This window comes from Prunus mume, linkage group LG7, assembly GCF_029339155.1.
Source record: "Prunus mume cultivar Tortuosa linkage group LG7, ASM2933915v1, whole genome shotgun sequence".
In the NCBI taxonomy this organism is placed as follows: domain Eukaryota; kingdom Viridiplantae; phylum Streptophyta; class Magnoliopsida; order Rosales; family Rosaceae; genus Prunus; species Prunus mume.
The window spans coordinates 5109390-5133998 of record NC_142704.1 but is presented as its reverse complement, the minus strand read 5'-3'; the positions used below and the strand labels follow the sequence as shown (position 1 = coordinate 5133998).

Below are 24609 nucleotides of genomic sequence, written 5' to 3'. Positions count from 1 at the left end.
TAAATGAGTTTTGAGTGTGTGTAATGATGGGATTTGAGTGTGTTTATAAAGTGTTTTGGGTGTTAGGTTTTTTTATAATTTCAGCCTCCTATTTTGAGTGTTTTAGTAAAACTCCCACCAGCAATATTAATTTTCTTTTGAAGAAATACTATCCGAATCCGCATAAATAAAATTCGAACTGACACCAAATTCAATATTTTATTTTTTATCAAGTTATTGAATCACCACCATAGACCATACTTATTAATTGCTTGAACCTAACACTTTGTTTGAAGGCCAAGAAAAGCTTACCCACATAGAAACCCTTCTATGAAATTTTTAGAAGATAACATATATGTTTAGTTTAGTAATTAGGGTTTACCAATAGAACATGTAGAGATTAAAATTTAATCAACGATTTGAAGACCCAATAATTTCAATGCTTAACAACTAATTGCTGAGTTAATCAATCAGTGCAACAGATTAGGTGATAGATCGTTGGAGCGTCAGTGTCGATTTGTGCATGAGGCCATCATGACCTTTATGTACATGTCCAATTTATTAGTATCACTATTCCAACAGTTTGCATTTATTTAGAAGGTCATGGTCGTTGGTCACAATAATTTGTGTGTATTTTTGCACTGGAATTAATCTCATATGAAATGGGAAATACGTGTCGTGTTTCTTTAATTAATTTGTGAAAATGACTAAATACCTTGTGAGAAATGGAAGCCATTGCATCCGTACATTTGTGATTTACCAGCTTATTAACGTAAAAAATAGAGGAGACCAATGAGTGTTATAGATACAGCTGTCTTATTACCCCGTTACAAATAAGTTTCCCTGTTATTGACATTGACAAACCGGAATGTTTTAGGCCATGTATTGGTATTTTACTCAAAAATTCTTTTTAAAAATATGAGTATTCAAATAGTGATTTTGAGATCTAAAAACTTGTTTGGTATTAAATTTCAAACTATTTTTAAGATTTTTAAAAATTGAAATTGAAATCAAAATAAGAAATTCAAAACCCTAGATTCCCAAATTGAAATTAAAGAGAGAGAGAGAGGAAAAAAAAAAATTATACAACTTCACCTTTTTAGTTTTTAATAATAGAGGTTGTTTTTGAGTTTTTCTTGGGTTTGAGTTTTTAAAAATGGGAATACTAAACGAGTTTTTGTGGCTTTGGACTTAAAATTCGTATTTGAGTTCATAAAATTGGATCCAATCTAAGTAGGATACCAAACATGCTCTTAATTTCAATTTAAGTATTTTTTTTAAAATTCAATATAAAAAAAAGATATTCAGATAATAATCATAAGTATTATTAATTTCAGTTTGTACTCAGATTTTTAATTATAATAATATTGAGTCTACATGCCAAGTTGCCAACTTATTAGCAAATCTAGCAGTATTTATTTTGAACAAAAATATCTAGCAGTGTTTAGCTAATAACTTCCAAGTCAACAATTTTTTTTTCTTTTTGGAAAATAACAATATTTAAATTTTTTTAAAACGAAAATAAGATGGGCTCTAATTTTTTTCCCCGCGAAAAAAAGTTGGACTTATTTTATTCAATTTATGGTAAAAATTTAAAACCACTCCAATTTATTATTTTATTAACCAAAGTAGAAATATTTGGTATTCCTAATCAGAAAAGAGCAGGTTGAGGCTTGGTCTTCGGTGTCGGGGACTGAGATGGATTTGCCACCAGACCAGCATGGAGGCTGAATAAAATTCAAAAACAACAGCCCAGAGATCCGCGTACCTCTTGGTTTCCTTGTTTCTTCAGACCAAATTTACTTTTTCATTTCCAGCTCTGCTGCTGCTGAAGCCAGAGACTAAGACTAAGAAAAAAGCCCAACAAATTTGAAGGTATCTTTGCACCGATTCTGCTTTTGACGTTCCAACTATCATCTTCTTCAGATTGCTGAAGAACCCATCTGTTTCCTTTGGCTCATATATCCTCCACCACCCTTCTTTTTTTGTTGGGTTACTGATTTTTTAGCTGAGGAAGCAAAAGGATTGGGCAGAAAGATGAGAATTTGGAAGTTGGGTTTTGCTGTGCTTCTTTGTGCTGCCTTTCTGTTGGGGATTGGCTCAGGGGAGCAGGCCCGCACTGAGAGAATTTCAGGTACGGAGAAAGACATCATCTTTGTCGATTTACATGATTTGATTCTTTTGGGGTTCGCCATTTTTTTATTTCAAGTTTCATTTTGCTGTCCTTTACTGCCATATCAGTTCTGATCACTTGAAAGTTTGGGTTTTGATTGATGGGGTGCTTTGGAATGTTTGTAGATTTTGATATTTTAGGGATCTGTTATCTAAAATTAGTGTTTAACTGTTTCTATGCCTTGGCGGTTGCTGATTTAGCTCTTATTGTTCTTACTTTTGATTTGACAATAAACAGGTTAGTCTGGGAATTAATCCCGGTCTCAAAATTTTAGTGTGATGCTTGCTGTTTTTCAAGTTAGGTATGAAGGCTTTGATTTTGATCCTCCAATAGTTGAAGTTATATGTTGTAATGCTGGTTTATTTAACTGGTGTTGTAGCTCCCAGAAAGGTAGCAAAGACATAATGCCATTGTGTCCGTGCTTATGAACTCCAAGAATTATGTTTTTTTTTTTAAAAAAAAAAAAAAAATCCTTTTGCATTTGTTGGAGTTTTCCTTGAGAAGTCTGTATACTGTGTATAGATTCAGAATCTACTGAGAAGTTTAAGCGTATTAACTTAAGTTTGGTTTGTTTAAACACAATGTAGGTAGTGCTGGTGATGTCTTGGACGATGACCCAGTGGGAAGGTTGAAAGTTTTTGTGTATGAGCTTCCAAGCAAATACAACAAGAAGATTCTGCAGAAGGACCCAAGATGCCTGAACCACATGTTTGCAGCTGAGATCTATATGCATCGGTTTCTCCTATCCAGCCCCGTCCGAACCCTTAATCCTGAGGAAGCTGATTGGTTTTATACTCCTGTATACACTACTTGTGACCTGACGCCCAATGGCCTTCCTTTGCCTTTTAAGTCACCGCGGATGATGAGAAGTGCGATACAACTGATATCTTCAAATTGGCCTTATTGGAACCGGACAGAAGGGGCAGATCACTTTTTTGTAGTGCCTCATGATTTTGGAGCATGCTTTCATTATCAGGTTAAAAGCTTGGTTTGCTTCTTCTTGTGCCCCGTCATTTCTGACAGACTGAATGCATATTTGAATCAATTGGCCTACTCTTGTTAGCTTGTTCCTCATAAGCCTGTAGATCTTCATTCCTTCATGATGTACTCAGCTGTCATTATGTGATGTTAATTTATTTTATCTGGAATGCCAATCATCTCTTTCCCCTATGCATAATGATTGCCTATGTTATTGCAGGAAGAAAAGGCGATTGAAAGAGGAATTCTTCCCTTGCTCCAGCGTGCAACTTTGGTTCAGACTTTTGGGCAACAGAATCATGTTTGCTTGAAAGAGGGCTCAATTACGGTTCCTCCTTATGCTCCTCCACAGAAAATGCAAACCCACCTAATTCCTGAGAAAACTCCTAGATCCATCTTTGTTTACTTCCGTGGATTGTTTTATGATGTGGGAAATGACCCAGAAGGTGGTTATTATGCAAGGTAATGCTTACAAAGCTTATAGCATTTGAGGGTGCCCAAAGCATCCTTCCATTGTTGTTGCTGGTGAAAAAGGATTACGTTAAACATATTTGAAAAGAGAAGTCATGCCATTTTATGAAGTTAAAACATGACAGCATTTATTAAACAAGATATAAACCTCTGATAGGTGTTTAAAAATAGTCAAAAGAGGGCAGAAATATATAATGCAACTTTCTCGTATGGCTATCTTTAGAAGACAGAGTTTAGGGTTCCTTGGTTTGCTAGATAACACTATGATGGATTTAACTGAAGATAGGAGATGTCTGAGTCTAACTTTGTTCTATAACTTTGCAGAGGCGCACGAGCAGCAGTGTGGGAGAACTTCAAAGACAATCCTCTTTTTGACATTTCCACTGAGCACCCCACCACATACTATGAGGACATGCAACGAGCAGTCTTTTGTTTGTGTCCACTCGGCTGGGCTCCTTGGAGTCCAAGATTGGTTGAAGCAGTGATTTTCGGCTGCATTCCTGTTATCATAGCAGATGACATTGTTCTACCCTTTGCTGATGCAATCCCTTGGGAAGAAATTGGTGTGTTTGTAGCTGAGGAAGATGTCCCCAACTTGGACACCATACTCACTTCAATCCCACCAGAACTGATATTGAGAAAGCAGCGATTGCTTGCCAATCCTTCAATGAAGCAAGCAATGTTGTTCCCACAACCTGCTGAAGCAGGAGATGCTTTTCATCAAGTTCTGAATGGGCTTGCACGTAAATTGCCGCATGGCCCCGGTGTTTACTTGAAGCCGGGTGAAAAGATCCTAAACTGGACTGCAGGGCCGGTGGGTGACCTGAAACCATGGTAGCAGCTATGACTTTTGCCTCCTCTGCAGCCTCTGAATTTTACAGTAGTAGCTTTGTTGTTGTAGTTGAGATACTAATCGTCATCACCGTGTAAAAATTTCGATGTCGTGAAAATTTATCAGATTACAAATTCTTCTTTTGTACTTTGACTTGGGATTGATACAATGTCATTGAAAGCCATCATGGTGATTGTTCCATCGTTTAATATCTGAGGTGACTTATGAACCCAGAACTCTTGTTTCAATTCAATTAACTACTCGAACTGCAGCTAGCAATTAGAAAAGGACCGCCCGTACGATGGTCCAACCAAGAGCAAGATGGGGACTCTGTTTATGGGGCTTGGTTCGTTTTAGGGGCAAAATGGTAATTTCAGTCATGTTGGTGGAGCTTGAAAATTAGAAAGGGATGTTCCACATAAAATTTTTTTTTTTTTTTAAAAAAAAAAAAAAAAAACCAAAAAAAGAAGACTCGGGAGGCTGCTGGTGTTTGTTGGTTTGTGGGGATTATGGAGGCCACGCGACATCCAATGGGAGACTCGCATACTTCCAATTCATCCATTTCTCCCCACCACTCTCTTATCTCTTCATATCTTCCTCTCATTCCTACTACACTGCTACACTCCCACAGTACTATCCTAAGTAGAAGATGGCCCTGCAATTGCAGGCACCCTCAACAAGAAGCCATCTAGCACGTTCATCTCCATTAGCAGCTCCGAAGGGCAATGCCGGCCTACGGCTGCCGTGTGATCGTTTTGCTCTAAAGTCCTCCTTCTTTCCTCATCACATAGCCTATTGCTGCTTTCTCCTAAGCAACAGCGAAAGTCTCTTGCTTCTTCTGCCGCACCCAAGTTCTCCATGCGTGTTGCCTCCAAGCAAGCCTATATTTGTCGCGATTGCGGGTACCATATATAACTCCTTCCTTCTTTGTTTGTGTTGTTTTGGTTATATAAAACGTTATTTGAATTGGGTTCTTGTTGTATTGATGCAGGTATATATACAATGACAGAACTCCTTTTGAGAAGTTGCCTGACAAGTACTTCTGCCCTGGTAATTTACTTCGTCTTACATATGGCATCCATTTCACCATCAAATTTACAGCCTTTAAGCCCCTTTATGTACAAATTTGTTTGGTTTGAGGACTTTATCAAGTCAGACACCAACAAACAACCCATGTAACTTTATCATGATGGAAATCTGTGGCTTGCAGTCTGTGGTGCTCCCAAACGGAGGTTTAGGGTATACCAGCCTCCGGTGACCAAAGATGCAAACAGCAAAGATGTCCGAAAGCAACGAAAGGCGGAGTTGCAGAGAGAAGAAGCAATTGGGTAAGTCTTGATATTCCTTTCAGTATGAACTCAAATATTTTTCTTCCTTGTGACGAATTGGACATTTAATGCTCTGCTTAACCTGGAACAGGAAGGCACTGCCTATTGCTATTGTAGTGGGAGTTGTGGCACTTGTTGGATTATACTTCTACATTAACATCGGCTTTCGGCTAGATAGTTTCATAGTAGGGCTTTCTAGATAGTTTCATAGTAGCTGCTACTGTAACATCAAATGGATTGGGCACAATCATTTGTATAATTTCATTTGATACATAGAACCGTATCTTTCTCTTCAATTTGCTTTGATCACACCTACAATTCAATGCATAATAAGGATAAAGATATACCATTGCAGTAAGAATTCACTTCAAATAAAAACAATCTCACTTCCAACGGTTAGGGATGCATTCCTGAGCATGTTGGCAACTTTCCATGTACTATAGCAACCTTTCATACACTCGGTGAGTGGAAGATACTAAATTTTGCTTGTAACATAAAGTAGGATATTAAAGAAGACAAGACCAGTGAGAAAAATAGGATGACTGACAGGAAAGATAAATAAATAGACTTGAGATACCAAAAAAATTTGAACATTTACATAGGATGGTAATATGTAACATGATTATTCTTGCAATACAAATGAACCCTCTATTCTTTTCTCCAAAGACTGCTGAATAGGAAAATTTAAAGAAGAAAACATGTCATTGGTACTAGAGGCAGGTGCAGGCTTGAATTCATATGGACCTTCCTTTGGTCCCCAAACCTGTAACAATACAAAGAAGTTCGATTTATTCCTGGGAAAACTACAACATTAAAACATCCAATAAGGTGATTAGAGTGATTGAGTAAGAGTAGAAAAACTGACTTGATTTCCATCGCCATCATATCCCCTATCCCAGGCATGTATCTCATTATTTTTAAGAATTGAAAGTTCCGAAGTACAGTATGCTGCTCCATTCTGTTATAAAGGGGAAAAATGATATCACTTAACAGAAGTAATTTGATTCATTGCAGTTTCAAGTAACCCAACTCTTATCCATGGGCGCAAAACAAGGTCTTCATGTGATCAGCTCACATTAGAGGGGAAATAAAAAAGACAGTAACAAACAATTACCCATAGATTAGGGAAACTGCCAGGCGCAGTTGAACCTTCATATAAGCAGCGTTTCCCACGCTCACAACGTCTCAGATGTATTGTTGTCAAATGCTCTGCAATATCCTGCAGACAGATACTAAATTTGAATAAATACTTAAAATTATGTCTGTAAATGTAATGCTTAAAAATCAGAGAATCTGATGCCCGGGAAAAAGAACAACTCCAAAGCATGAATATGATTTTAAGTTCTTACTCACAAGAGTGGGCCTCAGACCTCATAGGCAAGGTTAGCACAGAAAACAAAGAAGATCAAGAGTCCCATGGTACTAATGACTTTTCCCAAATTATAGCATTTAAAAATAATTCAGCCTTGTAAAATTCTGAAGTTTTCAATAAGTCCATCTTAGATTAAATTTTGAAGTAACATCCTTTCTCTGAAAGGTTTGATGTAATAACTTCTATCAGGTTGAAGCTAGCCAGTTGAAAATCAGCTATAAACTCATCTTAACATTTTCTACACCTGAACTTTAAACTGCATTTATAAGCCACAATAATACATAATATGTCTGATACCAGAGAACCTAAAAGTATGCATTGACAAGCTAAGATCGTGAGTTTAATGTGATTATGTGACTAAAAACTAACCCCGATAACTTCTTCAGGCAACGGGCGCTGGTCCTTTGAGCGATCACAGAAATTCTTGTACTCCTCCGCATCTCTAATTGCATATGAGCTTAGCTGCTCATTAATAAGAAGTTCAAAATATTAGAATGCTACTGAATCCCAAGATACATCTCACATTCTAGTCCCATGCTAGTGTGTATGAAGTACAAGAGCGCTAGTAATGATTTCCTTAATGAATAAATCTAAGATAGACATCGTAAACGTACGCTCTCCAAAAAGGGTTGGGAGGGGTGGAATTTTAATCTTTTAATGAAAGAAGAGAAGTTCAAATTACACATAATACATTACAATATCATTAACAACATGCTCTTCAAATTAAACTGCAAACGAGATTAAAAAGCTCACCTCAACATCACATTTCAACTCTTTGGAGCAAGGCTTCACCATATAAAATCTCTGCAAACAGGTAGCACTAAGAATCACTAAAGAGAAAAAAAATACCAGGCAAGTTAGGTAAGAATTGAAGGCAACAACATACCTGACGAAAGGGCTTCTGAGGAGTCCTCCAGAAAGCCTAACAAAACACACATATTTAAGCTTACATTTGCCACAAATAATAAAGTCTACAGCAAAGAAAAAAGTTACTGGCTTTGTGTAGAACTATGCTTACTTGTTCAAAATACAAGACCTTAGAACCATCCACCATTTCAGCTGCTGGGCAAGTAACCATCCTGCAACAGAAGCCAAAATATTATGCAATAATCAACTACAAACAACTCAAACCAAAACCCAATTGAACTGAATTGAATTGAACAAGAAATGAAGGACCAAATTGGCCCAATTGGGTAGTTGAAAAACTGGATTTTTGGACCAACCTGATGTTGAAGTAATGGTCAGGATCTCTAGCTGCTTGGTCTTTGGAGAACTTCTCGCCGGAAATAGAACGAGAAACAAGGCGGGCATGGTCCCAGCGGGTGGTGGACTTTGTAAGCCGCTTCAGCACAAGAGCTCCACCTATCAGCACCAGCGTCTTCACCACTAACCCACGAGCCACGCTCCATCCGCCTGAGGAATCGGAGCTCCCGCCACCCGGCTCCGACCCGATAACCATTCCCTTGATTTTATTGCAATCTCACTGCCTCTCTGTGTTTACTACGACTGCAACTCGTACCATTTCAATTGCGCTGCCTATAGAGACTCTGCCACGGCCCACAGCTCCAGAATTTTGCGTATAAAACCTACTTCTTTTTTCTCTCTGTATCGAAAATTGAAATGATCAATTATGGAGAGGGGAAATTGATCAAATGGGTTGCGTTGGATTTGTTTGGTTCATCGAGACCATTTATCTAGATTTCACAGAGAAGTGTCGAGCTATTCTCGGCCGTCGGCTTGTATCATATTGGCGCTGTAGTATGTCACTAAACAAAAGAAAAGAAAAAGAAAAAGAAAGAGAGAAGATAAGTTGGGTTGCGTTGTGTTGTGATAAAGAGCCCATAATTGCTTGGGCTATGGGCCAATACATATACATTTTCAAGATTTTTCAAAAGCCCGCCCGCGAACATTTCTCGGATCACCATGATCTAAACATTGTTATATGAACAACGATTTTTATCGATAGTCTGACATATTATGTTAGCAGATTAAGTGAGTTTTTTCAACCTGTGAGAATAGATCGAAAATTTGATGGCATACCCTATGCAACATAGCATTACATCATGATGTTTCTTTTGCACTATTGGCACCAATGGTTAGAATTTTTGCTTTGCAAGTAGCACAGACGAGAAGTTTGGTTCACATGCGAAACATATCATATTGCAAGCGTTCGCTAGAATGCCAACTGAAATTATAAACGAGAATCACTTTGCTACATCCCAAAAGCTATTTCAAACATGTCACGAGAAAACCAGCTTTCTCCAGAGAAATGGCCATTGGCTAATTCTAATGGCATTCAGGTTGCACGAGAACCAGCTCCATCAAACTCCCATGAGAATGATGACTTACCATAGATTCAAGCACAGAGCTCCTGTTCCTTTCTGCCTCAGCCTCCTCCCCAAAACAGTAAACAGGAGCCTCCCACTTGGCATCCCCAAGCACAGCTCCCACCTCAAATGTCATCACATGAGCATTAAACCCTGCATATTCCATAAACCATTATCATCAAAGAAAATGAAAAACACCCTACTAGAGAACACAATCTTAATAAAGAATGTTGAACCCGTCAATCTAACGGCTACAAATACGTTACCATCAAATCAAAATGCAGCCTTCAACAGGGGTTATAAAATTATGCCAATAAGCAACAACAAAAAGCTGAAATTGGTAAAGGGTGATGTTCTATGATCATATACCTGTGTAGAAGACCCAGTGGACAGGTCTCTTAGTGAGGACATCTTCATAGTACCAGATGAAGTCAACCTTCTCCCACACATTACACAGGAAACCATCCACGTGGCGCTGACCCAGATAAGTAGCACCATCAAGCCAATTGGGCCGGAGAATGCCAACAGGGAAATGCAGGGTCTTACATTCTCTGTTGGTATCCAAGGTGTAGATGAAGGAGGTACCATTGTCCCACTCCAGGTCGTAGGTTAGCTTCCCCAGCTGGCTCTGGATTATGTTGAAGTTTCGGCCGTTGGGCCAGTCGTACCAGAGGTCCACAATTTGCAGAGCTCCCTTGCTGTTGTTCATGAAAAGCACAGAGTGGAATTGGTGGGGCCATGCTGCTGGAGCTGGGTCATCAGAGGCTGATTCTACCAATGTCTTCGACATCAATGGGAAATTGAGGCGCATCACAAGGAGGAGGAGGAAGAAGAGGAAAGACGGGCACTTGGGTAGAGTTGCAGAGGCCATTGTTGATGATGCTTCTCTTGGGTTCATCTGTTATTGCTACAAAGAAACGAGAGCCGTGAGGTTGTGGATTTTAATCCATTCAGAAAGTTATCCCCACTGAATATGATACTTTCTCATATGTAGCCAGCTAGAATGCAAAATTTCCACTTCCACCCACAAATTCTATCGGGTATTTATAGTTATACCACAAACCATTGATTGGTTACATTTTACATTTTAGACTTCAATCCATGAACTATGCCTATGGAGGAGAAGAACACACCATATGTAAACAACACCATTTGAAAATTACCAAACTTTATTTTCTTTCATTATAAAAACTGAAAAGTACGCAGATCCATCACTGAGAATCTCAGATTAAGTGTATAAATTATATAATATTTTACAATCTAAAATGAGAACCATGGGACATTTCATGAGACGAGATAGAAGACATCTACTCATACCTTTTTGTTTTATTGTATTGCCATTGTTATTTAAATTAAGACTAGCATTGCAACTTTTCAAACATTTTATGGTTGCTAACTCATTACAAATGAACGTGCAATTTGGAATTTAGCTTGAAAAGGTGATGGCGGTACTACTGGTTCCCGGTTATAGGGCGGCCCTGGCCCTTCTTTATATCATCCCATCCTCTAACCCATGGCTGTCCAGGCGTTGCCCGTGTCTCAGGAGCAGCGTAGCTGTTCAGGTTGTTCAAGACCTTGTTGCGTACTGCAGTAAAAACCTACAAAAACAGATCATTTGAATGAAAACTGAATCCATGAAGAATATTGCACGAACTGGAATTTTAAATTTTATATTATATCACACGAATAATATAGCAATAAATGGAATCTAAACTTTTAGATCATATCTCACAGGATTAGTCTTGAGTGCCTCAGGGGGTTGCTCCTGGCCAATTAACCACTTCCACAGATCTGGGTTTTCCTGCAGAAGGGAAACATGATATCAGAAAAGAACATGAAAAGTTGAGCAAGCGTCTCTCTCTCCCCATTCAACTAAGGCAACACCTTGCATAGTATCAATACTAGAAACACCTTGCATCTTACCTCCAACTTGGCATACATCAAGCACATGTATATGGAATATATCATGCCCTCAGTGCTAGATAAGATTCCAAAGGTTATTAGGAAGTATACTATTTACTTAACATACTATAAATTTTGTTATTTCAACTAGGATGAATTTGTTTTGTTTGAGAAGCTGTTGGATGATGAAAATCCAATGATTTAAAACATTGTATGTTTCTTACTAAACTATTTGATTTCAAGTGCTTGAAAACTCCTGATGGTACACATACAATTCAACCCAAAAAAACCAAGTCATTTATCTAATTCTCTTATTCACAAGTGTAATAAACAGACTGAGAAACAGTGACAAGAAAGTATAATTCAATAACTGAAGAAGCTAGAACCACGCCTACTCTCAAAAGCACTGGATCCCTTAAGCTGTTGTGAGTTAAATGCTCAGATTAATAAAAATATAAGTCCTAAATTAAAAAGAAGGACCTTAAATGCTGTGCTAACATATGCTGGGAATCACCATGAACAAGCACATCTCAGCTTATCTTCTATATGGAACATAAACTCACACCAGGCATTACTAGAATCCAGTAGATGTTAGGACAAGTAAATATTAGCAGTTAAGCTTGTTTAAAATATATTAACAAACTTGTTATTTAAATTCCAAAGACCAAATGTTGAATGCGGCACATGATTCTCTGTATTTGTTACAGGATAACTAAAAATCATTTGAAAGGAAAGCACACCAAAAAAAAAAAAAAGCAGCAAACTTTGCAAGGTAGGTATGAGATGATCAAAGCAATGGAAAGAAATTTACCAGGTCAAGGACGTCCACAAGAGATTTAATTCCATTTTCATCCATGGAATGGATATGCTCCTCCACCCATTTGCCCAGAACCAAATCCAGCTCCAAGAACCCTCTCTGCTTGCTCCTATATATTAGTCTGTTTCGCAACCAAAACCATGTTTGTTTCAGAAAAAAAAAAAAAAAAAAGAAGAAGAAGGCAGATCACCGAAAGAAAGAAGATGAAGAAAGAGTTAGAGACCTGTTAAACAAGCGCCTCTTGCTCTCCTGGTTCGAGAGGTCGATATCGAGATTGCTGGTGGTGCTGATGGAATAAGAACGCTGAACCAAACCATACCCATATTGAGGCCTGGAAACGAAATCAAATTACCCATCAACAAAATCAAAGCCAATTCACAATAAAGCCAACGGCTTTACGAATTATTATTAACAACGACGGCTGAAATCAAACAAACAGAGAAATACCTGAGAAGGGTTTCAGTGGGCGAGATTGAATTGCAGGATTTGAGGGCTCGGTGCAGGCTGATCAAGCTTCTTCTCAAGCTCCCCATATTTTCTTTTCTTGTTTTTAGAATGCTGTTGTGTTCCGTGTTGTGTGTTCAATCACGGATCGCAAATACAAGAGAGAGAGAATAGAAATTATAGTGGTGGGCTTAATGACACCAACAATGGAAGGCCCTTGCCCTCCAATGGCGTCGTGGCCTTTCTGTTTTTTTATGGTTACAGGCGTCGTGGCCTTTCTTCGTCCAGATGGTTATGGCATAAAAAATCAATTCATGTGCAGTGTGACAAAAACATTTCATGTTTTTCCTTAGTCTTTTTCCTTTCTGCAACCAAAAAGAAAACTTTGGTTGATCTTGTGTTTTATTACTGATTGTCGTAATTAATTTTTGGGAACATGATAAATATTGCAATTCAAGGAGTAAACAAAGTAAACTTCAAGTAAGATTCATCTTATCTGAGTTTGTTGAATTTCTTGTATTTTGGCTGCACCAAGACATAATTCTAGTGTGAACAGATTTTGCTAAGTTTCTTTTTTGGCTAGGCATGCAATCGTTTTATTTGTTGCATACGTATAATAAAGATCTCAAACACCAAGAAAATTCAAATGTTCTTGGAAGCAAGGGCTGGTAGAGCAGAATTGGACCAAAATAATAGATAAGAAGTTTTATTTCCTAACACAACACCAATTTTGTTTATAGATGCACCAAGGAAAATCACTTGCATTGACAGGTAAGCCTAAATGAAAGAAACAGAGGCATAACAATCACTAGAGTGAAGACTTCCCCAACTTAATCTAGTCCTAGTCCCAATTAATAAACAAGATTGGGAACAAAATTCGAGCTTCTGATGATACAGAAGAACGTGGCATACCCTTGTCGACATCACTTACATTGGATCGTCCATCCTATCCATCTACATCCTACAGTGAGTTGATGGCTCTGTTCTTCAACAGAATTCATGAGGGAATCCCTCATGGCGTATTGCAGTGCTGAAGATATATTTTGCATTACAACTCACTTTCGTTTTGGCTGTAGCGGAATGGAAGTCCATAATGAAGCAATTGAGGTATTTAACAAAATCTGTTAGTCTTTAGCCAGACTACCTTAGAAACTTATCTCCCGTCTCTCGGCGAAAAATTTTCCTGTTACTGCTTGGTCTGGAAGCAAGGCAAGCCATACTGCAGTGTCAGCTCCGTCTTCAGCTGAAATATTCCCAGCATAACCTGTCATAGCAGTCTTGACCCAACCTGGGCAGTAACAGTTGATATAAATTTTCTCACCCTCTGGTCTCTCTGAAAATATCCTCGCCATTAGCCTGGTATAAGTGTTGACTGCAAGCTTTGATATTGAGTAGTCAGTGAACGTTTTAGGCCACCCACCTGATTCCCAAGTGCCCTCTTGTACTTGTTGTAGAAAAGTCGAAACTGTTTGATCAATCATTTCTTCTGTGAGCGTGTCAATATTGCTAAGTTTCTCTCTCAAATTCGCATCTTCAAGTTTCTGCCAATTAAATAATAGTTAGACATGGTCAGGGAAACATGAATAAATTTTGTTAAGCTTCTGGTACATTCTCAATACATAGCATTTGAATGATATCATTCAGTAGGGGTTTAAATCATACTCAAAGCACTCATTTACAAATGGTTGTGACCTTATCTGTCACTAATCCACCTCATATCATATGCACCCATGGTTTACCAACAGTCTTCATGCCATTGGGACAAACACAAAGGCAGGTTCTCAAACTTTTCGTCAAAAGGGGATCTTAACACTGCTAGCGGGTAGACACGCACCAAATCCTCTTCCTAACTTCTATGATCCAAACGGGACATTTTGAAAATCCATCCAACTTTAAGCCTTTCAGGCAATACAATGGATCATGTCTTTCCTCTCATGCATGCAACCAAAGATTTCATTGACCAAGGAAAAGTAGTGAGCTAGTCATCTCCAAGCACATAAACACTTTCCAAGCCCCCCTCCCGCCACATTCGTGGGCATACATAAAAGGATGAATTTTTATGACTATAAAAGAAAGCAAAAAAACAAATTCACTTACATTTCGTTTGCCATTTATTCTACCCAATCTGGAGCTCACATTAACAATTCGACCTCCATGAGATGAATGTTTCATCAAAGGGATCATAGCTTGGATCATATTTTTGATGCCATAATAATTTGTAGTAATAACCTGAGAGGCATACTCGACAGAATTATCAGACCCTTGATTGAAATTAACAGCTGCATTATTTATCTGCAAACACAAAAGAGTAGCAAAAGAATTGGGTAAAATTAGAACCCACATACCAAACAACAAAGTACTGCTGGGCAGTGAAACTGTTCATATTATGACAGGAAATTATATGAGCAACTCACCAGAATATCCAAGCCACCATAATTTTGTTTCAACCAGTCACAAAACTCATTGATGGACAAAGTGTCTAACACATCGAGCTGATGGAAAAACACATTCAGACCACCCTCTTGGAAGACCTTAGCTGCTTCAAGCCCCACACTGTGGTCTCTGGATGTGAGGATAACTGTTACCCCATGTGCCGCAAGCTGCCTTGAAATCTCAAACCCAATCCCCCTATTGCCCCCAGTAACCACCGCAACGGTCTCTGCTGACCACCACCTACACACACATGCATGCATTCCCAAATGCACAAATCACAGCTGGAGTTTCTGTTATGTTGCATTTAATTCTTGAAAGAAATTGCATAACTAACACAGATCATAACAGCTAGAGTCTATGACAAGACAATTTATTCACAACTGGGCTCTTTGTTTTGTTGTGTTTTTGATTCATGAACATGAAGAAATTGCAAACTCACAAAATAAACTGCAAACTTCATGAAATAAACTGCTTAACTAACAAAGATGATACCAGCTAGAGTCTATGACAAGACAATGTGTTCCCAAATGCACAAATCACAACTGGGTTTTTTGTTTTGTTGTGTTTTTAATTCATGAACATGAAGAAATTTCAGAACTAATAAAGATCATTACAGCTAGAGTCTATGACAAGACCATGTATTCCCAATCCAAATGCACAAATCACAACTGGGCTTTTTGTTTTGCTGTGTTTTTAATTCGTGAGCATGAAGAAATTTCAAAACTCACAAAGATCATAACAGCTAGAATCTATGACAAGATCATGTACCATCATCTTCTACTCTATCAGAAATGGAAATGAGAGCAAAGCAAATAAGAAGCAAAAAGTAAAAGCAAGCCAACCTCTGGTGATCAGAATAAGGAATGGTTCTGAGAAGTGATATTTCTTGGAGTCTCTTCTCTCTTCTCTCTTTGGCCCTTTCAGCTTTGTCAGATTTTCCCATATCTCCTCTGTTTGTTTAGAAATTCAGAGTTGGAGTGTAATGAGCGACGGAGCAGAGAATGCAAAGGTTTCATCAACATTTTATCACATCCGCCGTGGCCCTAGGGACAAGAGGGCCCCACAAAATGCCACGTGTTGGCTTTCGCACCTGTCGTGGACTCTCTTGCTGGTCAAGTGCCGATGTTCTTTCGTCAAAGGACACCCGAAATTTCGGATTCCGTCTCGCCCCCTTCCCTGATATAGCAGGCCCAACTTAGGGCCCTGAGAAAGCCCATTTTAAAACCCATTAGTGATAATTTTTTTCAATTACAGGCCTTGCCCATTTAAGCCACCAACTGAATCAGATATTAAATTCAGTTCTGGATTGTTCATCCCCTAACATCAAATTTGTCACTCTACTTTACAGATTTGAGAGGGGAGCGGCTGCAACGAGGAGTCTAAAGTGAAGATGTTATTTGAGGAGGTCAATTCACCCTCAATAAATATAAAGAACTCATGGAACTTAAACATTTTAAATATTTTGATGGTGAGATTGGTCTTTTCACTTTAAACTCCTCATTATAACCTCCTCGAATTTGAGAACGATATCAATTTTAAGTTATTTTATTTTTTGTCATTTTGGGCTTGTTTAGTTGTTTTTGTTATGAGGGAAAACCTTCCTTATATACCACCGTCCGTGACATTGTCTCATTATTTCTTTATCTCTTCATGTCACTTTCTTTTGTTGGGTTGGTTCTTTGAAATAACCCAAACCATTCATTTACTAGGGGCCAAATTTATGTAATATGAGAAGAGATGCGTTTGGTCTTGTTAGTAAGCATGAACGGCATGCCAATCAAAGTTTGCTTTCTTAAAATAAAAGAAAATAACAAACATCACTTAAATTGTCTTTTCTGCCCTGTTGATGAAAACTATAACAACAATGCTACATTTTAATTTTTCGCAGTCAATTCTTATGCGTCATGGCTGAGGCCACACATTTTGGTGTGAAAGTGAAAAATAGTGAAGGTCCCAAGTTCTTCTATCGACCACCGACTACACGACACGCCGTGTATTTCACAAATCGTCATCTCTTTCGTAGGCTGGTGTCCTTGACCCAGCGAAAGGACATGCATTAATTCAACACGCGCATATTTCCAGTCGCTCTCTTTAGAGTTTATTATTTTTTCTCCTTTTCTTGCTGAATAATCTGTCTACAGTTTGAACGGGTGCACGCTCGCCCATCACGCATAAATATTGCATATAAAATTAATGATTTATATCCAACATACTTTGAAAGTCTCCAACTTTATCCTCAAACGCAGACCAGACTCTTGCTGTGGCTCTCAGACTCTACTTCCTGCTTCCATTTTGGTACGCTCTCTTCAGTCTTTCCTCTGTATGATTCTGATTTTGATAATTTGATTGAACTATTTGTTGATTTCTGCATAACCCATTTACCAACTTCACCTGTCAATCCATAACTGATTCAAGAAATGCTAAAATTCCATAACCCATATCCATAATTCTAATAAAATTATAAAACAGCACGAAAGAAACCAATACTGTACCTCACAAGTTCATGTTTGATGTTTCTTTATGATACAGGGTGCAAAACTTGAGCTTGTGTTAGAGTATCTTTGTTGTTTGACTAGAGGTTATCTTGATATTGCAGCGAAGAATTAAAATGGAACGTTGTTTTCAAGGTTGGGTGGTTTTGTTAGCTATGCTAGTATTGGCAATAAGTATGCCATGTTCACATGCTATTCGGGTAACCAAAACTAAGACCAGGTCTGGCGTTTATGTTTCTCCAAAGTTTGTGTTGGCGCCAGGATCAGTTGCAGACAAATATTACTATGATATCCCCTTTCCAAAAGGTCATATTGGCCTCAAGAGTTTCAATGCTGAAGTAAGTTGATGAAGAGGGGAATCCCATCCCCCTTCATGAAACTTATCTCCATCACTGGGTTGTTGCTAGATATTATGCCCGGACAGGTTTTGTTGAGCCAGAGGAGACTGGTTTTCAGGAGCTTAAAAAATCAGATTTTACTTTCGTGAGAAACACTGGAATGTGCCAGAATAATGTTCTTGGACAGTATTTTGGACTTGGGTCGGAAACACGAAACACATCCACTCATGTTCCAGATCCCTATGGAATAGAAGCTGGGAATCCTGCAGAGGTTCCTGCTGGGTATGAGGAGAGATGGATGCTCAATGTGCACGCCATTGATACACGGGGTGCAGAAAATGGTTTGGGGTGCACTGAATGCAGGTGTGATCTGTATAATGTCTCGACGGATTCACGTGGTCAGCCTTTGAAGCCAGGTTACAAAGGAGGTTTATATTGTTGTTATGATGGTGTACAGTGCAGAGTAAAACAGGGCTTTAATGGTGCCAAGAGAAGCCTATACTTGAGATATACTGTGAAGTGGGTTGATTGGTCTGATGCAGTTGTGCCTGTCAAGATTTATATCTTTGATGTCACAGACAGGATGAATCATTCAGCAGGACCTTCTATTGTACATGATTGCAGGGTACGTTTTACAGTTTACCCCCTCCTATGATATGTTGTAATAGTATTCTCTCTAATGATGATAATGTATCAATATTCTTGTGCTTGCAGTTTTTATGAATTTAGTTCCTTTTGTGATTGAGTCTATATCCTTCTTCGGTGCAGGTCGAATATAATGTTGAAGAGTCTTGCAGTGCCGCTAGTACAGCTAGTGACAGGTGCTTAGACAACCAATGGGCAATGGTTACTATGCCAGCTGGTGGTTATGTCGTCTATGGTGTAGCCCATCAGCACACAGGGGGGCTTGGTTCAACTCTATATGGAGAGGTGTTTTTTTTCTTCCACTCAAATAATTTGGTTTCTGCTAGGCCTTGCAATATTGTCTTGCAGCATTGGTAGAACTCGAAATTCTTAGATAACCGTCTCTACTTACTGGCATATGGCCTTACCATATTCCTGTATGTACTGAGGCTTGCATGCATTACCAAGTAAAGTTTTTGCAACCGGACTGCAACAATTCACATCTTCCCTCCTGGCCATTTGCTAGTTTTCTTTAAGCACTGCATCGTGATCTCTTCCTGTACTTTATTTCTAGTCAAGATTTTTCATTGTATGCCAGGCTAAATTGGACTGTTCCTTGTCTCTCTTTCATGTTTGCCTTCATGCATGTGTGAAAAGCATGTCTGATATTTCCATACGGCTATATAATATTGTACTACAAGGCTTTTGAACTTGTGGTAATCTGTTGTGTTAAATTAATCTGCTTTTTTGTGGTGAATTTTTTTTTAGGATGGAAGGATTCTATGTTCTTCAATACCAATTTATGGAAAAGGAAAGGAAGCTGGAAATGAGGCCGGTTATATTGTAGGAATGTCCACTTGTTATCCTCAACCAGGCTCTGTCAAAATAAATGACGGGGAGACTCTGATTGTGTTATCTAACTATAGCAGCACACAGACTCACACAGGAGTTATGGGTCTCTTCTACATTTTGGTTGCAGACACCCTGCCAAAGTCATCCTCGCTTAGCTTGGACGCTCCACTCTGAGTAATCTAAAATTAAAAGTAAGGTTAGCCGATCCAAATAAGCGTTTAAGATTGCTTATCACCGAAACGCCAAATTCGTTAGTCTACTTACATGGTTTTGTTCTTGCAGAATTTGCAGTGGTATTAGCTGAAGCTGCTGGTGTCCGCCATCAAGAGCAATGAGGAAGTATTTTGCGATGGCTGTAGGAGGTTGATTTTGGTGTCAACTTTTATGTACCAAAAAATGTATGCGTCTTGAATCTACTTCTCACTCAGCACTGTGATTTGTAGACATACGTAACCTATGTACCCTTTTGGTATGGCAATAATTTTACCTTCGTGTTCATGTGTTTGGTCAAATGTAATGAATTAAGGCTCAGATTCAGTCTGTTCAATATAGAGCCTCCCCCACAACCTCTCGTTTTTGTGTGTGCGCGTGTAACGTGTTTGTGGTGATGATAGGAGTAGTTGGGGTTGGGAGCATGACATCAAAGGGGTTTTTTGGGTAGATTTTATCTAAACCAAGAGCCCCTATTTTGGTAAGAACAAACAATATACTTTGAATACGTACGTTAGTATTTTCATACTGTTACAAATTACTCCATTGAATACATGCGTTAGTATTCTCATAATCCCATGGAAATACCTCAAAATGTCACACAATTATATTCCAAAATTTGGAACTAAGAAATATTATAAATTCCAAAATTTCCCCAACCCTTTCCTTTCACATTGAAATCCATTTGAGTCTCAAAGTGTGTATTTTTTACAATAGGATTTTCTAAACTACTCTTTTAAAAATGGAATTAAACTCAGTGCAGGAGACGGACACACTGCGTACATCTTTCAGACTCACAGTATATGTCTAACCCAAAAAAAACAGACTCACATAATATCTTTTAAAAATATATATATAAAAAATTGGGATTCTTATGCCAGAGGTGTTGAATTGAAAAATTATAAAAAAGAGAGACAGAAAGTAAGAAATCTCACCATCCTTTGGGAAAAAGAAAACTGAAAATCCTAAAAAATAAAGAAAATAAAACGTGGAGGAGTGAAAGGTGATCAGACACGAGGAAGAATATCCACGTCCATTCCATTCCAGAGCGATCCTTCCCCGTCTCTCATATATCTTTGGCTCTTCCCCACTTCACCTCCTCCTCCAATTTCCACTGCAGATAATATATTAAGGGCACTGGGCAGTTATAATCTGTGTTACCGGTACGCTCTTAATTGCCATTAAATCCAATCCAACCCAATCACCCAACATTGAAGAAGATGAGGCCCCATCTCTCCCAACCCTCATTTCATCGTCTTGTTTCTATCTTCTGTGAACGGTGAGGACTGAATTGTTGTGAATTCATGATCCATACCCAAAAACGAATCAACCCATTTGCCCAAAACCAGCATCTCCTTCCTTCCCTGTGCCTGGTGATTGATTTGGTTCCCATTGAAGGTTGAAGAAGACGAAGAATTTGAAGAAAAGGAGAATTGGGTTCTTATGTCAGGGGCAAAGCCGGCCTCTGAGCATGTCGGCTTCCCCAACGGGGACGCGAACAAGCCCAGTGCTGACGGCTGCTGCAACCCAGTGAAGAAAAGCGGACCCATTTCCATGGATCACGTTCTTCTGGCCTTGCGCGAGACCAAGGAGGAGAGAGAGATCAGACTTCGAAGCCTTTTCAATTTCTTCGATGCTACGAATCTTGGGTACTTGGACTATCCCCAGATCGAGGCCGGGTTATCGGCGCTTCAGATTCCGCCGGAGTACAAGTACGCCAAGGATCTTCTGAAGGTTTGCGATGCCAACAGAGATGGAAGGGTAGATTATCTCGAGTTCCGAAGGTACATGGATGACAAGGAGCTGGAGCTGTATCGGATTTTTCAGGCCATTGATGTTGAGCACAATGGCTGCATTCTGCCTGAAGAACTTTGGGATGCTCTTGTCAAGGCTGGTATGCCCAACCAACCATACTTTCTCCTTCTAAATTACTCATAATCTCTAACTCTGTTATGCTAGTTTCTATGTTAATAATGAGGGTATATTCATTGGCCTGGACCCGTGTAGACTGTAGAGCATTGATTTCATAGGATCTTTCTCTGTCAAATGGTTAGAGGATCTTGTTGCTGCTGCTGCTTTGAGGCATTATTTATAGTATTGCTATGGCTGTGATATGACTTACACTAGGGAACATTTTTACCTTTGTGTTCTGCATTGAGCTTGATGGGAATGTATAGATGTGAGCGTAATATAAATTTGCACATCTGTCTAAGATAATGAGAAAGTGGGAGCATTTCCCTTTTCATAGCCTTCAATTGAGCAGCTTTTTCATTTTCCATCTTATAAGCCCTGGCAGTTTTTGTTTTGTAGGGATTGAAATGGATGACGAGGAACTCGCCCGTTTTGTAGAGCATGTTGATAAGGATAATAATGGAATTATAACTTTTGAAGAATGGAGAGATTTTCTTCTACTTTATCCACATGAAGCAACGATTGAGAACATATATCATCACTGGGAAAGGGTATGCCTTGTGGATATAGGAGAGCAGGCTGTTATTCCAGAAGGAATTAGTAGGCATGTTCATAGGAGCAGATACTTTATTGCAGGGGCTATAGCAGGTGCCGCTTCTCGTACTGCTACTGCTCCTCTTGATCGCTTGAAGGTGGTTTTGCAAGTTCAGACAGCACGTGCTTCTGTAGTTCCCGCTATAAAGAAGATATTGAAGGAAGATGGTATCCTAGGGTTTTTCCGAGGTAACGGAATAAATGTTGTGAAGGTAGCACCTGAAAGTGCTATCAAGTTCTATACTTATGAAATGTTAAAAAAGGTCATTGGAGATGGTATGGGGGAAGACTCGGGAGATATTGGTACTTCGGGTAGACTTTTGGCTGGTGGTATAGCAGGTGCAGTGGCACAAACTTCTATCTATCCGTTGGATCTTGTGAAAACTCGATTACAGACTTGCACTTCAGAAGCTGGAAAGAGTCCTCAGTTGAGGACATTAACTAAGGAAATATGGATTCATGAGGGACCCCGGGCCTTCTATAAAGGTCTGTTTCCGTCTCTTCTTGGGATTATCCCCTATGCTGGCATCGACCTCGCAGCCTATGAGACCTTAAAAGATATGTCAAGGACGTATATTCTTCAAGATAGTGGTACAATTATCTGGTTTTCCATTTTTTGTTTTAAATTTTCACTCTCCTTTCTTCATCTTTTTCCTCTATGGAATATTTTTTGTACCTTTAGTTTGTAGAATTGCATTTTAAAATCTTCACTTCGATGCAGAACCTGGTCCTCTAATCCAGCTGGGCTGCGGGACAATATCTGGAGCTCTAGGAGCAACATGTGTTTATCCATTGCAGGTTATCCGAACCAGGTACAATTTCATGGCTGAAGCCTACTACTGTGGTTATTTATTCTTTTTAGTGAGGGGTGCCTATCCAAATTACTTTATTTTTTCACTTCATCTTAAGTTTTGCTATTTGCTTTTACGGTTGTGTTTAATATATTATTTCTTTCCAGATTGCAAGCTCAACGTTCTAATACAGCTGCTGCTTATAAAGGAATGTCTGATGTATTCTGGAGAACCCTTCAGAATGAAGGCTATACAGGTTTCTACAAGGGATTGTTTCCAAATCTTCTCAAAGTTGTGCCAGCCGCAAGCATTACATATATGGTATATGAAGCCATGAAAAAAAAACTAGATCTGTAGTGAGTTGGTAACTACATTGATATTGTAGTTAGAAATTGTAAGGGAGTTGATGATGAAGAAAAAGAAAAAGAAATTACTAGTTAAGTAGGCGATATGATTGTTATATGACAGATGGTTTCCCCCTTCAGGATATGGGACAAAGGATTTTCAATTTTGTAGTCAGAAAGTCTTTTCCGGGATTTATGGAAACTTACTATTGAGAAACCAGGTTACAGCCCATTTTGAATTTCTTAGCAAAGGTGGTAGGTATTATCTTGTTCCTTTTTCCTCTGTATTTGTTGACTATATCATTAATGAATACAGAAAATTTATAAGTTTCTGTTCTTCCCCATTTGTTATATTGTTGCTTTGCTATCAGGATCTTTTTGCACGATTTACAGCAAGATTTGAGTGGAACATGAGGCTATTCTCTATGCTAATCCATATGTGGTGAGAATTAACTGAGTTTCATATGTGATCAGTAGATATTGCAGCTGTAATATCTAGTCCGTACTGTACCTCTGCATGATACAGTTACAGGATAAGCATATGACCGTACATGGCGTGCCCCAAGGCGCTGTGCCTGCTTGCGTTCATAATGCATGTAGTATCTATGTTTCATTTAGCCACCGCTTGTGATACTTGCCTTGAAAGCAGATTCTTATCATGTTTAGGTAATTGATAAGATTTGGAATTTGTGATCCCAAGTCATATATAGAAGATTTGATATTTGATGCTGAAAGATCAGCTTTGATTTTATTTAGGTTGATATTCTGTGTGCGAAATTTTTTTTAAAAGGTATCTTAGATGATTTGGAATGTGTTCATGAGTGTCTACAATTCTTTTGATTAGCTGTTTACCTGTGTTGCACAGTAAATTTGTGATGTCTAATGCGAAAAGAAACTCAGAGGAACAGATGAGAGATAAAGAAGAAAACAGTGCAAAACCAACAAACTGGAGTTTATTCAATTCTTTCCAAATTGGTTTTTCTGAACTGAGAGACAGCAATTGGCCTTGAAGAGCAGCCATCAATTGGCACATGAGACCCACAAAAGCCAGAAATAAATCTAACCCAATTGCACAATTGCTTCTTTAGCTACTGGAAGGAATTTGAGCCATCAAAATAATTAACAAAGAGCAGAAGTGAGGAAGCTGCATTAACATAACCTACGATTACATAAAGAGTTTGACATGTGAAATAACATCCGGAAGAAAGGCTTGACCTTCCCTTTGCCTCAATGACTTGCCTGTGACCCCTTCACATCCCACTAAGGGAGGAAGAGGCTGATATTGTTGACCAAACGTGTAGAAATTCTACTCAAATTCATCATCTTCATCCTCTTTTTCCTCCACATTTTGTGTCTGTGCCAGAGAGAGCTTGTTAGGTTAAAATGGCAGTGAAGTG

General features: G+C 38.7%; 8 protein-coding genes across 9 annotated transcripts; 4 read left to right on the top strand and 4 right to left on the bottom strand.

The window, feature by feature from the left end:
* Positions 1 to 1600: 1600 nt before the first annotated feature.
* GUT1 (Exostosin family protein) lies at positions 1601 to 4642 on the top strand. Of its 2 annotated transcripts, XM_089041769.1 has the most exons (5): positions 1609 to 2113; positions 2390 to 2453; positions 2740 to 3128; positions 3351 to 3592; positions 3926 to 4642. In XM_089041769.1, exons 3-5 carry the CDS (start codon positions 2859 to 2861, stop codon positions 4437 to 4439), a joined length of 1026 nt encoding a protein of 341 aa, XP_088897895.1. In that variant the 5' UTR covers positions 1609 to 2113; positions 2390 to 2453; positions 2740 to 2858; the 3' UTR covers positions 4440 to 4642. The 2 variants fall into 2 exon arrangements, with proteins under 2 accessions (XP_008239569.1, XP_088897895.1); XM_008241347.3 differs by lacking the exon at positions 2390 to 2453 and having other exon boundaries at positions 1601 to 2113.
* Positions 4643 to 4941: 299 nt separating this feature from the next.
* On the top strand, positions 4942 to 6057 carry LOC103338157 (Rubredoxin-like superfamily protein). The gene is given in 5 exon segments (XM_008241348.3): positions 4942 to 5209; positions 5212 to 5335; positions 5425 to 5483; positions 5644 to 5761; positions 5853 to 6057. Coding segments are annotated over 5 exon segments (540 nt in total). The 5' UTR covers positions 4942 to 5082; the 3' UTR covers positions 5965 to 6057.
* Positions 6058 to 6304: 247 nt separating this feature from the next.
* CRL (crumpled leaf) lies at positions 6305 to 8898 on the bottom strand. The gene is made up of 8 exons (XM_089041770.1): positions 8357 to 8898; positions 8152 to 8212; positions 8020 to 8055; positions 7887 to 7937; positions 7503 to 7595; positions 6876 to 6980; positions 6627 to 6719; positions 6305 to 6524 (listed from the first exon to the last, which is right to left on the bottom strand). Exons 1-8 carry the CDS (start codon positions 8590 to 8592, stop codon positions 6384 to 6386), a joined length of 816 nt encoding a protein of 271 aa, XP_088897896.1. The 5' UTR covers positions 8593 to 8898; the 3' UTR covers positions 6305 to 6383.
* A 368-nt stretch (positions 8899 to 9266) lies between these two features.
* On the bottom strand, positions 9267 to 10504 carry LOC103338159 (uncharacterized protein At4g14100). Its single transcript, XM_008241351.3, has 2 exons — positions 9830 to 10504; positions 9267 to 9613 (listed from the first exon to the last, which is right to left on the bottom strand). Exons 1-2 carry the CDS (start codon positions 10356 to 10358, stop codon positions 9420 to 9422), a joined length of 723 nt encoding a protein of 240 aa, XP_008239573.2. The 5' UTR covers positions 10359 to 10504; the 3' UTR covers positions 9267 to 9419.
* Positions 10505 to 10619: 115 nt separating this feature from the next.
* On the bottom strand, positions 10620 to 12857 carry SDHAF2 (succinate dehydrogenase assembly factor). The gene is made up of 5 exons (XM_089041771.1): positions 12627 to 12857; positions 12403 to 12510; positions 12174 to 12300; positions 11193 to 11261; positions 10620 to 11058 (listed from the first exon to the last, which is right to left on the bottom strand). The coding sequence occupies exons 1-5, from the start codon at positions 12710 to 12712 to the stop codon at positions 10912 to 10914; spliced, it is 537 nt and encodes a 178-aa protein (XP_088897897.1). The 5' UTR covers positions 12713 to 12857; the 3' UTR covers positions 10620 to 10911.
* Positions 12858 to 13302: 445 nt separating this feature from the next.
* LOC103344208 (short-chain dehydrogenase/reductase 2-like) lies at positions 13303 to 16060 on the bottom strand. The gene is made up of 4 exons (XM_008247831.2): positions 15899 to 16060; positions 15038 to 15296; positions 14721 to 14915; positions 13303 to 14164 (listed from the first exon to the last, which is right to left on the bottom strand). Exons 1-4 carry the CDS (start codon positions 15997 to 15999, stop codon positions 13769 to 13771), a joined length of 951 nt encoding a protein of 316 aa, XP_008246053.2. The 5' UTR covers positions 16000 to 16060; the 3' UTR covers positions 13303 to 13768.
* A 1140-nt stretch (positions 16061 to 17200) lies between these two features.
* LOC103344023 (stress up-regulated Nod 19 protein) lies at positions 17201 to 19860 on the top strand. The gene is given in 6 exon segments (XM_089041768.1): positions 17201 to 17351; positions 17653 to 17889; positions 17891 to 18511; positions 18655 to 18816; positions 19279 to 19558; positions 19645 to 19860. Coding segments are annotated over 5 exon segments (1380 nt in total). The 5' UTR covers positions 17201 to 17249; the 3' UTR covers positions 19537 to 19558; positions 19645 to 19860.
* A 721-nt stretch (positions 19861 to 20581) lies between these two features.
* On the top strand, positions 20582 to 23539 carry LOC103344025 (calcium-dependent mitochondrial ATP-magnesium/phosphate carrier protein 2). Its single transcript, XM_008247652.3, has 4 exons — positions 20582 to 21466; positions 21883 to 22668; positions 22799 to 22889; positions 23036 to 23539. The coding sequence occupies exons 1-4, from the start codon at positions 21016 to 21018 to the stop codon at positions 23223 to 23225; spliced, it is 1518 nt and encodes a 505-aa protein (XP_008245874.1). The 5' UTR covers positions 20582 to 21015; the 3' UTR covers positions 23226 to 23539.
* Positions 23540 to 24609: the final 1070 nt, after the last annotated feature.